Raw genomic sequence first — 12,877 nt, forward strand, 5'->3', positions numbered from 1 at the left:
CTTGAACCGTTACAGAGCTTGTTACGGTTGTGGAACTTTTGAAGTACTCATTTATTAATTTAACACGCCCTGAAGTGTAAAGTATGAACAGTGCGGTTGCTGCAGTGCTTGCCATCCTCCATGGTAGGCTTGACCAATAGCTTCGTATTTCAATTTTGCGGTTATCGCGACAGCCCTACTAATCACAGAGAATTTACACTAGTTACACTACGCTATTGTTGGTGTGCAGCTTTGTTATAAATGTCTGTGAGTGTACGTATTGTCTTTCCAGCATACCTCCATCATGTTCAGTCTTGCTTGGAGTTGGGCTCTTCTTATCAGAGACTATGCATCTTTCTTTCTCCTCAGAGAGTTCTCCAAGAGCTGCACTGAGAGAGTGACTCAAACACCGCTCACTGTTATGGCCAGTATTCAAACTGAGAGTGTCTGTCTCACTAGACACATGCATTGCAAGACTTTTTAATCAACTGGATTCCTTTCAATGCGTTCTCTCTATCATGTCCATGTGCCAGGTCGAGGTTCAGCAGAAGGAAAGGAAAGGTTATTGTAACAGTCCTCTCCTCGCAGGTAAACGAGTTTGTACAATAAGGCTCTTATATAACCCTACCACAGACAGGGGGATGTTAAAGCGGAGCGAGGGGGGGGAGGAAGGAAGGAAGAGAGAGGAAGGGGGAGGAAATACTCAAGGCCACGCAGGCGAACTGACTGCCAGGCAGACTGTCTAAATCAGTGCGCTCTCTGTCCTTCTGTAAGTCACTCACACACACAATCAGCGAGGAGGAAACTCATAACTGCATTCCTTCCCACTGATCTGAGAGGTAGCTGATATCAAAGTGTTACCAAGAGAAATCAAGTCAGAGGGAGCTGCTGCTCTTCTAAATGAAAGCCTGACGCCTCTGGTTCACCTTTATTTACCCGCTGCACAGACTGAACATTACAGCTGAAGATGGGCACCCCTTGCCAAACATTACACATACCTAGACGCTAAGTTTGGACAGCCAGACAAGCAAACACACTTTGAACCGTGGCTATTACTATTGCTGAAGTTACTAAACCTAACGGAACCTAACACCCCTGCTTCACAAATAACACCACTGATAGTTCTATGAGGAAACAAAAGGCTTGCAGACACGTGCACGCGATGGCCGTGCCCGTCAAATGTCAAAGACCAAACATGCCAATGACTTCTGAGAGGAGACATATGTACTACTGCATATTACACACATGATAGTGGAGACTAACTGATCAGACAGTTATGCTGTGACAAAAGCGTAAATAATGTGTAGCAAAGTAATATTAACATCTAAAGCTTGTTTTATGGTACAATCGTGCGTGTACACAAGAGTGCAGCTGCACCAAAACACAACACTGGGACCAATCAGTGAGGTATCAGTGGAGCGCCAATGGATAAATAGGTAATGAGTGTAATAATAATGATATATAATAATGAAATATAATCACTAACAGTGTACAATGTAATTCTTGCCTTATTACACTAAATTAAATATCTGTGGGTTCTATACTATTATTGATACAAAACAAGACAGCTGATGTCTGTAGGACTCTGTGATGGGCCGTTTTCACTGTTTATTTGGTGTTATATACACTAAACGAATAATCGAGAAAATAATCTGCAGATTAATCGAAATAATGAACATAGCTCCGGTTGTTAGTTGCAGGCATGTCGTGTTTGAAACTCAGGGGACTTTAATTAAATTTAATTAATTAAATTAAAAATGCAATGGTGGCCCGTGTGAGGAAACTGAGACTGACATGTTCCCTCATTCTGGATCCAGTGAAATGTCTGGCATTACTTTTAGTGGCCGACCGACATGGCTTTTTCAATGGCCAATGCCGACATTTAGAAGGCAGGGTGGCTGATGGCTTACATATAATACCGTTATCAAGAAAAGTCATGTACAATCTAATATATATGGTTTTAGATGGAATGTTTATTAATGAATGAAATAGAAAAATACATGGGGCGCTGCTGTAGATTTCAGAATGTGACTGGTGTTTAAGGGAGAGCAGGGTATAGTTTGTCAGAAGTGACGTCATTCGGGTGCATTATTTTCTACAGTCTAACTATATATATTTAACACTAGCCAGTAATGGTTTTAGATTAGATCTGCTGTCATTTGGGATGGGGAAAACATTTAGAAAAGATGATGGTGACTAAAGAAAGTTAGTGTTCCAAAGTAACTCTCTCACCACCTGCCCAAAACTCACAAGGGGGAGGCTATATATGTGCAAAGTTACAGTAAGTACAATAAGAAATAATTGTTTATAGCATCAAATGAGGTTACTTACTTTTACCACAAATTAATTAACTTTTTAGGACCAGGTTAACCATGCTACAGGCTAGGTAAACTTCAGCAGTTATGTTCAAACCACGGTGGGAAATTAACACGAACCACATGCTGGTAAATATTGGTTGAGGCAAGTGAGGTTAATATTCAATCGCACAATCTTTTACATGTCCAGTCTTTGTTTGGGTGGTTCAATAGAATCCTGCAGTGAAGTTGGCTAATGGAATAGTTATATAGTGGGGATTTCCAAACACTAAACAGGTAGGCTACTGGTTGATTCAGAGAAAAGGCATACCAAAGAAGAGTACAATGCATTACAAACTCCTGTGAACCTAGCTAAGCCTGTTTTTGTGGATTCTCATCGGGAGTGATTGTCAGAAGAATTATATTTTCCACCTGGGTTCACATTTTTTAAAAAACCCTAGCTTGTTGTCCAATTGTCTTCTGGACCGTTCTTCTCTCTGCAGTAAAATGTTAATTTCATGTGTCTCCTGGACCCACACTGCAGTGCATCACTGTGACACTGAGCATACTCTTAATATTAAGTGTAAACTATTGGGTTCATGTAAAGCAGTTTTGTTTTAAGGCGTTCTCACACTTGTGACTGTCAAAACCACAGTCTGCAAGCATACAACTCGGAAGGCTGAGAGAGACCTCGCTTCCAACCTGTTTTACAACATAGCACGGTGCTTAAAACAAGTCCTACTGCACACGACCACAAAAGCCGCAGGCGACACATCTAAGCAGGTTTCATGATACAGTACAGGGGGTTTGCAATACACAAAGAGTGTTTCCTCTACATTCAGTCAGCATGACCATCACAACAACCACTCTCTTTGTGACAAAGTAAAAACAAGCACAGTCCACCCCTGGTGTCTTCTGGTTTTTTTTTTTTTTTTTTTCTAACTCTTGCAGAAACTATCTTTGGTTGTAACTACAAAGTTTTCAGGGTTGGCAGTGAAATACCCACGTTATATGTGGTGACACTGGGGTCAAGTGTTAAGTGGAGATAAGCAAATCAAATCAGTGGGCTCCAGTATCTGGGTTTTCCCCTGGAAGTGTGCACCTGTGTCTGCTGCATGTCGCTTGGAGATGCACGGAGAACCCCGTTCCCGAAGCGTTACATGCTTTTGGGCGTGGGATCTCACTGTAAAGGATGTCACTGTCATGGAAAGAATGCAAGTCACAGGACACAGTGCGCACAACAACAATGCAACTTATCTGTTCTTTACATCAGACCTCAAGCAAACGTCAGACGGGGAGGTTACTATCAGAAGAAGCTAATGTTAACTTATGAAGTTTCCTGCCTGTGGAGTTATTTCGACACACACAAAGTCCCAACTTTGGATACACACAGCACAGCCAAGCGAGAATAAACTTGCAATTCCAAGCTATTAAAATAGTTTCAGGACCGTAAGTGGTTTCGCAGATAGATATCGGCTGACATAAGCTTTGAGGCAGCTCACGTTAACATTAGCTGGAAATGCAGCCAAATCCAAAAGGATGGATGTGGCGTTATCCAGTTAACCAGCCTGCTAGCTGGGCTAGGCTAAGCAGCTAGCTAACAGGCTTGCTAACTTTAACTCCCTGCTGGGGAAAAGCCGATAGCGCGGTGTCGGTCACTGACACTCGGTTTAACGTAAATGCCTTACGTGTGTTCGACTTGCACTGCGTGGCCGAGTCGGAAAGAAGGAGCACATAACGTTATAAACAACACAAGCGCCACATCATGGAAAACTCACCCATTCCTGTCCTTCGCACCGCCTCGCTATCAAACGTCGGGAATCTCTTATCCAGCAGCCTTACTGCTAGGTAGCTACTAGCCAGGTAGATGTGTATAATCGACCACAAAGTGTTTGGGGTTTTCTGTCGATTCACTGCCGAAAAAGAAGTTAAGTGAGCCGTATATCCATTCGCCCTTGCCCCAGCAGCGGCAGCAGCAGCCTCCCCAGTTCTCTCTTGGTGGTGCTTCAAGATTATTGTGCAGGAAGTTACCCAGGAGTCTCCACCTTTCTTGGACTTGCCTCCGCGGCGGGTTGCTGCTGCTGGCTGCCTGCTGCCACCAAAATACTAAACAGCAGGAAACTTCGCGATGTTTCAGGCGGGACAGTCCCACGAGAGGAATGTTTAATGGAATGTTGATCCCCCATGTATAACTGGCCCACTCAGCAAGCACACTAACTACTGTACGTGTGTGCTAAGAGAGAGAGAGATGGAGACTTCACACACTCACTCCAGCTTCTCCCAACCCTTGAGACATTTGTGGTTGTTTTCTGCTGATCCACTGATCATTAGGGGTGTTGGAGTTTTATGGGAATGGGAAACAACTCTACCCCTCGTTAAAAAAAAAAAATACGGCACAAATACTATTACCACTCATGTGAAGTGTTAATGGCGTTATCTGGAAGTCTTTATCTTGGATGACAGTGAATGATTGACTAGAGGCTGCTTCTGTTTGCACCAGAGTGCCATGGCTTGTGATGTTTGAGGAGAATTTGAAACACAAAACTGCTCACTATGAAAACCTCAAGTCATGGTGCCAAGGGAAGAGAATCTGCAGGACACAAACACAAAGGACCCAAGTATTAATCACACATAAAAATAACTGCATGAAAAGAAAATAATTAAACTGTTGCTGTGTCATGAATAATAATAAGTATAGTGGGCCTACAAGAAGGCCAGTCTATGAAAATGTTATTTTAAGGCATGATTAATGATAAAACAATGACTTGACACTGCAACAATTACTTACATGTAAAGTGCAGACTGTTAAAATGTTAAAACAGATGCAGGTGTGGTGGGTGATATCTTGTCAGACAGGTTTTCAAAGTCTGAGACTGTGGGCCTCCCCTCAGACAAAGCTTGGGAAAAGGCACCCCTTAACACCCCTTGTTTACTTGCTTAGTTTCACTCAATTCCTGGATGCCTATTGATACCAGAGACACTCAACAATTAAACCAAGATAGTCTAATATTGCTGTTTGACGTGACTTCAGACGTCAACAAATACATTAAATAAAGACACACTTGTTTTGGGAACAAAAGTAGGCTATTCTGTGATCTTCTTTTGGTAACTAATGTAATAACTAATGTAAAATTGTTTCAGTTCCATTCACTGAGGCCCCATCCACACTTTTTAAACAAAAACAGTTTTAAAACGAATACAGTCTCCGTCCACACCAGCGTTTTAGCTGCGTATCAGAGTTGATTTCCGTCTATATTAAAACAACTGAAAACACACATCTAGTGGCCGTTCACGTACACTGGGCATGCGCGTGCCGGTGTAAACATGATGGTCTATTCTGTAGTTATACAAGATTTGGAAAAAGAATAAAGTAATGCACATGAAGAACCACACCAGATTTAATAATAACAATAACAAATTGGGACTGTTGAATGTAACAAGGGAGTTAAAAGCGGCTGTAGCCTGAGCCTCCCCTGAAACTGCTTGGAGCCCCCCCATGCAACACTCGTCTGTTCTAGGACAATGACATGAACATGTGGCTTTCAAGGTTGGTTTTGACGGTTCCCAATAAAAAAAACAGTTCTTGTGTTGGTTGGAAACTGTTGCAAAAGTAACGACCCAAAGAACCACGAAGGAAAATGTTGTATCTATGTTCTAAATATCTTAAGACAGGAGAATACATGTATATATGTAAAGTTTAGGTAATATGCAAACACTATACAGTAATAATACAATAATAAGAAGCATATATTAGAAATGGAAGAGAATACTACGATAAAGAAAGTATGTGCATGCAGGTTTATACATTATAATGAAGTTGGAGATGTATGTAGGTGCAAGTGTCTGTAGTGGTTTGTTGAACAGGGTGAGAATTAAAGCTGTTATACCAACAAAGCCACCAATACAAAGCATCTCATCTTTCCTCATGTGTTGAAAACTAAAGAAGCCCTAAGTGGCCATCAATTCAAATATATATTTTTACTCCGTTTTCCTGTGTTAACGGGATAATTTTCTTGTGATCTTGAGATAACAAACCATAGCTGAATACATTAGTGGGCAGGTGCATTTCTTTAGGATAATTTTTCTTCTTTTGTGTGTTTCTTTATTATCCTCTTTGGCAAAGTTGCTATGAAGAGATTAAGGGGAATCCAATCACACATTTTCCAACTGTTTGTTTGCTATTTCAAAGGTTCTGAAATCGCCGGAGTGCACACAGTCCAGCATGTGCTTTATTATGAGCATGTGAAACAGTGTCTTCATAAAAACTTTATTGAAGAGGATTATGAAAAAAATAAATAGACAAAAAAGCTTGTGTTCAGTGAGGATTGAACACAACCATGTGACTATGAGTCTTGCACTTTACCAACTAAGGTAACCAGTAACACTTTTGGGCTCCCCAAAATTACTTTTAAGAAATGTTCCTGCCGACTCCTGTGTTAACTTACTGTTTTGTTATCTCAAGATCATGAGAAAATGATCCCGTTATCACGGAAAAACGGAATAAAATTTTTTTTGAAACGATGGCCGCTTAGGACTTCCGTAGAACACAGATCCATAATAATGTTGGGAGCTATTTTGTAGCCAGCTGACCCTGAAGGGTGCACTTGTTTGATTACTGTTCAAACTTTCCTCCAAACTATTCCTCCACTTTTCTAATCCCCCCTCCCCCATTTTGTTCTTTTCTATCTCTTTCTGATTTTCTGATTAAAATCCACTTGACCTAATGAGCTTTGGAAGGGTCATAAAAAGGTCACAATAGGACCTTTCCCATCTGTTGAGTGACAACAAGCTATTTGAAACATTCACACCACGCTCCAAACAACGTGACTGCATGGAAGTAAGTAATGTGAGAAATTTCTCCATGTTCATAAATCAATCATACCGCTGACAAGTGTTCAAATGTGTGTCTGACAAATTGTAAACAACTTAAACAAGATTTACTTTTACATGCTTCTCTGTGCTTCCATTAGAGCGGGTAACCACCAAAAGCCCTATCATGACAGTGTCTGCCCCCCGGACCACACATATAAATTAAATCAAAAGTAAACAGAAGAGAAGTCATACATAAAAACCTAAAAAGAATTTACACCACCACTTCTAGAGTACACAGAAATAATAGAAATAAATGTGGATCGCTGTCATCTAAAGCTGTACTAGTAAATGATTTAATATCAGATTATCATCTTGATTTATTTTGTCTAACTGAAACCTGGCTGGTTCATGAAGAATCTGTGTGAATCCACTCCCCTGAGTCATATTAATACTCACATTCCTGGAGGCAGCAGCCCAGGAGGTGGAGTTGCAGCTATCTTCTGCTCAAGCCTATTAATCAACCCTAAACCTAAACCAAATATATAACTCTTTCCAAAGCCTTGTTCTCAGTCTCTCACACCCAACCTGGAAAAACATTTTCAACTCTCTTTGTTATAGTGGACCACGCTCATGGTCCATATTTGGAATGTTTAGAGTTTGCATCAAATTTAGTCCTTAAAATAGATAAAGTGAGTATTGGTGATTTTAACAGTCATGTGGACATGAATGCAATGATTGCCTGCCTTAGTACTGTGTTTATCTCATTATTAGATTATATTGGCTTCTGTCAGAGTGTTTATAATCCACTGTAACCACACCTCAACCTTGTACTGGCACATGACCAAACTCCTTTCACTGCTAACTGCAGACGTCTTTGACTACCAGCCATCCGAAGAGGCGAATGGAAAAGATGAACTCCTTGACAATGCCGTGCTCATCAATCAGGTATATCCAGTGTACTTTACAAAAAGTGCGATCAGTCAACCAAACAACCTTTGTTTGTAGGAGAGGTACCTATGGGCTTCAACAGCCCATGCCGGCAACCTCCCCCCACCTAGCCCGGATTGAAACAAACACAGCTAATGTAAAACTTGAGAGGTAAACATATGGCAGTCTGACCAGATTTAATTTTTCATTAGAACAATTATGTTGTTTTTTTTCTTGTTGTACCACGGACCTCTTTCTTTTTAAGAGATGAAACTGAATATAGTTCTGTAGTTTTTGAGCTGACCGCTTGCTCTCTTCTGAGATGAACAGATTGGAGAGAAGGATGGTGATGGACAGCAGTCCCTGCTAGAATCCACTGGAATCCACAGTGGAGCTTTGAACTGTTAAGAAATGCTAACACCATAATGTAACGCTCCAGTACAGTAATGGCTACATTAGCCTCAGTTGGCTGGTGTGGATGGTTTTGTTTAACATGATTATTTCTGGCACGAGGTGAGTGCTATAGTCAAATATTCTCTTTCAGTAGCCGCCGTCCTAAAGGTTGTCCATGGTGATCTCCAGCTCAAGTACAGCCAGTGTCAGTCTGGCCTGTTACAGTGTGAGCAGAAGGGGTTTCTATGACTGGATCCAGGCTACGTGGAAGTACCTCAAAACATTTAGTTGGAACAACAGTTCAGCTTTAGGCAGGGCTGGTAGCAGCATTTCCTGGTCTCTGGTAATGTGATTGATGATTACCTGTTGCTTTGTCCAAACAATTAAGTACAGTACACAGTACAGGACATCACAGACAGTTGGACTTGGTGGTAATATTGATGAGTTTTCTTTAGTTAATAAAGTTAGAGGAACTGTGCGTCCTCAGTACTCAGTCAGTCCATCGTGGTATTTGTACAAACACTGAATCTCAAGCATTCCTCTCCCACAACAGGAACAACTTGTCACTCCATCCAGTGAAGCCCCAAGATGTGGCTTGTCTTCCACTACGACAAGACCACATAGTTTCACATCAGACTTTTGATGACGCATTTTGATGATTTCATTGTACTGCCTACCGGCAGTGTCCTCCTTATCTTTTCCACAAAGGACTGCTGGGGCACGCAAATGTGTATTGTTGTAGTGAATTACCTGTTTGACAGGTTCGCTCCAGCTGCCTCACTTTTCCACAGTGCATGTGCAATGAAAGGTCGTGCTTGTGATCCTTCCAGTTCTGTGTGTGTGCCAGGGCCAGGATCGGGCCTGTTTTGTAGTACTGTGCTCAAGGTTTACACGCTGCTCATAAGTTCACGTTTGCTGTAGTTTTTGAAACGTCTCTTCACTGCTCTCCTGTATTTCATTTAGGCCGAGACCTCTCAGATCGGCATTGTACAGAGCTACCAGTGGGCCTGCCAGGGCCCCGGTCTCAGTGTCGAACAAGGATGCTGAATCTGTCACTGATGTCCATGCTAGTGGCCACATTTGTCAGCTCTGAAAACATAAAAGAAAAGTTTTTAAGATGATTTATTTGGTGTATAGACATTTTCATATACGTGTGATAAAAATGGCTTTATGCAATTCACTGTCCTTTTCAGTAAGTACTGTCTTTTATATCTGTTTCTTCCATATCCAGATGTTGTCTAGTATACATTCTGATTTTGTACACAGAGAACGGTCTAGACCAGCGCTACAGGTACATCTAAAAAAATGTAAAATCTTCCCAAATTTAATTCAAAAAGTGAAACTCTCATATATTCCAGATTCATTAGATAAGTGAAATATTTCAAGCCTTTTTTTCAATTAATTTTTATTCATTTTTATTGATGATTACGGCCTACAGCTCGTGGAAATCACAAGTCCAGTATCTCAAAATGTATTAGATTTTTTGAAGTAAGCATTCATAATACAGAAATGTCTGAGAAGAGCTTGAATCAGCTAAATAACTCAAAACACCTGCAAAGGTTTCCTGAGCCTTTAATCTCTCGGTCAGATTCTGGTGCTCACAATGAACTTTTCCACCATATTTCAATGTTTTGCATCTGTATATGAAAAGTGCCCTGAGACTTCTGTTCTGAACATTTCTAGTCCCTTTTTGCTACACACACATAAACATCACAGAGCAAAACATAACAAGAAATGATTCACTTTGATGGAACGAGGGGATGAATTTAAAAGTTTAAAAGTACTGTATTGAGGCAGCTCACCTCACCAATATCACTGATGCTCAGTAGATGGGTACCAATGCTCTTCTGACCCTCCGGTCCCAGGACATGATAGATTTTCACCTTAAATATGACAATCATTGACACACAGACAAAAATAGCTCGGATTGCCACTGTGTTAAGGCCCTTTCCACTGTGGTATTGCATAAAAATCAAGTCATTGCTGCGCAGTGGGCATGAAGCCAGCTCACTTACCTAGCTTATCTTTCTAACACCAGTGAATGAACTGGTAGTTGAAAGGAAGTAGTTGAGGGCAAATCCATCATGACAGGATTCTTTCAGCAAAATATCAACAACCCTTCAAAAGGCAGTGTAAACATAAATTCTATGCAAAAGAGTTTGACCACAGAAGTATCACACACACACACACACACACACACACACACAGAGCATGCTTCATTGCTGGCCAGTATGAATGCCCAGCAGTGGTGCAGCGATGAGACTCTGCTGGAAAGAACTTAATAGCAACAGACAGCGTGTAATTAAAACATTCCAATTAATTGCAAAGCTAACTCAGAGAGTCATTTATTCTAGGTCATGTCAGCGTGTCAGCTGAACATGACCAAATGTGAAAACTGTCTATAGGGAATTTAACACATATGAAGACAAGGTAACACTTTATTTTACAATTCCATACAATTTCCATTAAGAACTATGTAGAAAACGGGAAAAGCTCTATTAAACCCACATAAATGTTCATTTACTGTCAATTTATTATAGTGGAAACTGGTCTTTGGTATTGCTTTATTTTACGGGGCTGCAATTTCCTAATTATTTTCTTGACGTTTCCTTAACAGAACTTAAAAACAGAGAGAATGTGCAACAGCATACAGTTGCAAATGACCAGTCAATACTGACTGAGTGTTTATTTGGGTTTAAATAGAGCAGTTCTTTTCGAGTAATCCTATTTTATCATATGATTAGTACTAAATTAAATAGTCCATTTCAGGAAACCTACTAGGAAATATTTTCTGCAGTGTTCCATACCTTGCTCAGCAGCTGCTGGTTAAAACCCTACTATCAGACCTTGAGAAAGGTCACCTCGAATGTTGCTGTTGAGTGCCCAACAGTGATAAAGGGCAGTTCCCAGCTGTTTGCTCTTACGTTAACAATGTCAAATTTAGATTTTGTGCTTAGCTGTCCTGGGAGCATGTACTTGATGTATGCTTGCTGACAAATACAATGGGCACCTGAATAAAAAACAGAGCTTTATATTTACCCATTTATGCTCTAGCATAACATATTGACTATAAAGTATATGTCTTATTGTTCAGCTGCAGTAACAGTGAAGCTCAATGTTCCAAAAAAACACCTGTTGCTCATGGCTTTAGTGTGTAATCCGGAGCCACCTTGTGGACAAAAAGGTGTAAATGCAAAATGTTCATCAATGTGTTTGTGCACAACTATAACTCCTTACATGCAGTCTGTGGTTGGTACCTGTGGGTGGATGCTGCTGTGTAAATAGATAATGAATGACAATATAGTAAAACAGTTCTAATAATATATAATATGTATTCATAGCACAAGTTATAATTGCTGTCAGATAATGTGTTGTAATAAACCCACATGTCCTTCTGGCTGCTCACAACTACATTAGTGTGTTATAAGCCATTCAATACATTTTCCTACTGCTTATAAGTGCTAAATGGGGGACAAAGTAAACTGTTCCCACCTATTTATTATTATTGCAATTTATATATCTCTGTAAATAGGCCTAGTGTATTCATACTTTTTAAAACATTTTTTTGTTTTGCTTTTCATTTTAGCTGACAGTCCAGCTATGGGATTTGTGGAGAGAAACTGTGGAGATTGTTTATTGTGTGGTGTGACACTAATGGAGGGTGCACATTGTGTTTTGGGCTCAAGGCTCTGAAATTGATGTTATCTCCACCAGCCTTCCTGTACTGTGTCTTTACTGGGTAATCTGAATACATCAGAATCAGCTTTATTGCCAAGTAGGTTTACACATACAGGAAAACTTTGTGCATAACTGCAATTAACTGCAATTGAAAACAATCTGGTATGTGAGTAGAGTCTGGGTCTGTATTTAAGTTGCAATCATCAAGTTTGTCCAATAGAGGTCAGACTAAACTTGGTATTGTTTTGATGTATCATCTACTGCAGAAGTTCTCAAACTTTTTCACATCAACTGACATAAGTCAGACCATAGACCCCAATTTGATAAGATTTTGTCCCGGACCACCCATCTGACAGGATTTTGGCTTTTAGATGTTTTTTTCCAGAATGTGTATGAAATCCATAACCAAAAAAGTTGCATGTTCGGTCACTATGTTTCTTGTGGATGGAATTATAGTGAAAATAAATGATTCCCCTATTTGCTGGGGACCCCCTGGAACCCCCTCAACGACCCCTGGGTGAACTTCCCACTTTGAAAACCACTGATCTACAATTGAGTTTTGTCCCTCAATTGCTTTCATACATGTAAAGGTCCAAGCTAAATCCCTGAAATTCTGTGAAAGTATTGTATGCATAATAATATATTTTTATCAGTGCCACCAAACAGCTTTATCGTAAATACTGTTTTTGTGTTTTGTCCAGTTAAACTATGTCCGTCTTGTTGCATCAAGAAATAACAAAGATGTCACATTACATTAATGAGAATTGCAAATGACATATGTGATTAATTTCCAG

General features: G+C 40.3%; 1 protein-coding gene across 1 annotated transcript in view; it reads right to left on the bottom strand.

Moving 5' to 3' along the window:
* The window catches only part of LOC119908534 (CD2-associated protein), a 65,817-nt gene extending 61,344 nt beyond the window's left edge, over window positions 1-4,473 (bottom strand). Inside the window, exon 1 of the mRNA XM_038726283.1 lies at window positions 4,052-4,473. Within this exon, the coding sequence (XP_038582211.1) occupies window positions 4,052-4,055 (4 nt within the window). The 5' untranslated portion in view covers window positions 4,056-4,473. The remainder of the gene's footprint in view (window positions 1-4,051) is intronic.
* Between the last annotated feature and the right edge of the window lie 8,404 nt (window positions 4,474-12,877).

This window comes from Micropterus salmoides, unplaced genomic scaffold (assembly GCF_014851395.1).
Source record: "Micropterus salmoides isolate LMB-PRFRI ecotype aquatic unplaced genomic scaffold, ASM1485139v1 Ms_hic_scaffold_18, whole genome shotgun sequence".
NCBI lineage: Eukaryota > Metazoa > Chordata > Actinopteri > Centrarchiformes > Centrarchidae > Micropterus > Micropterus salmoides.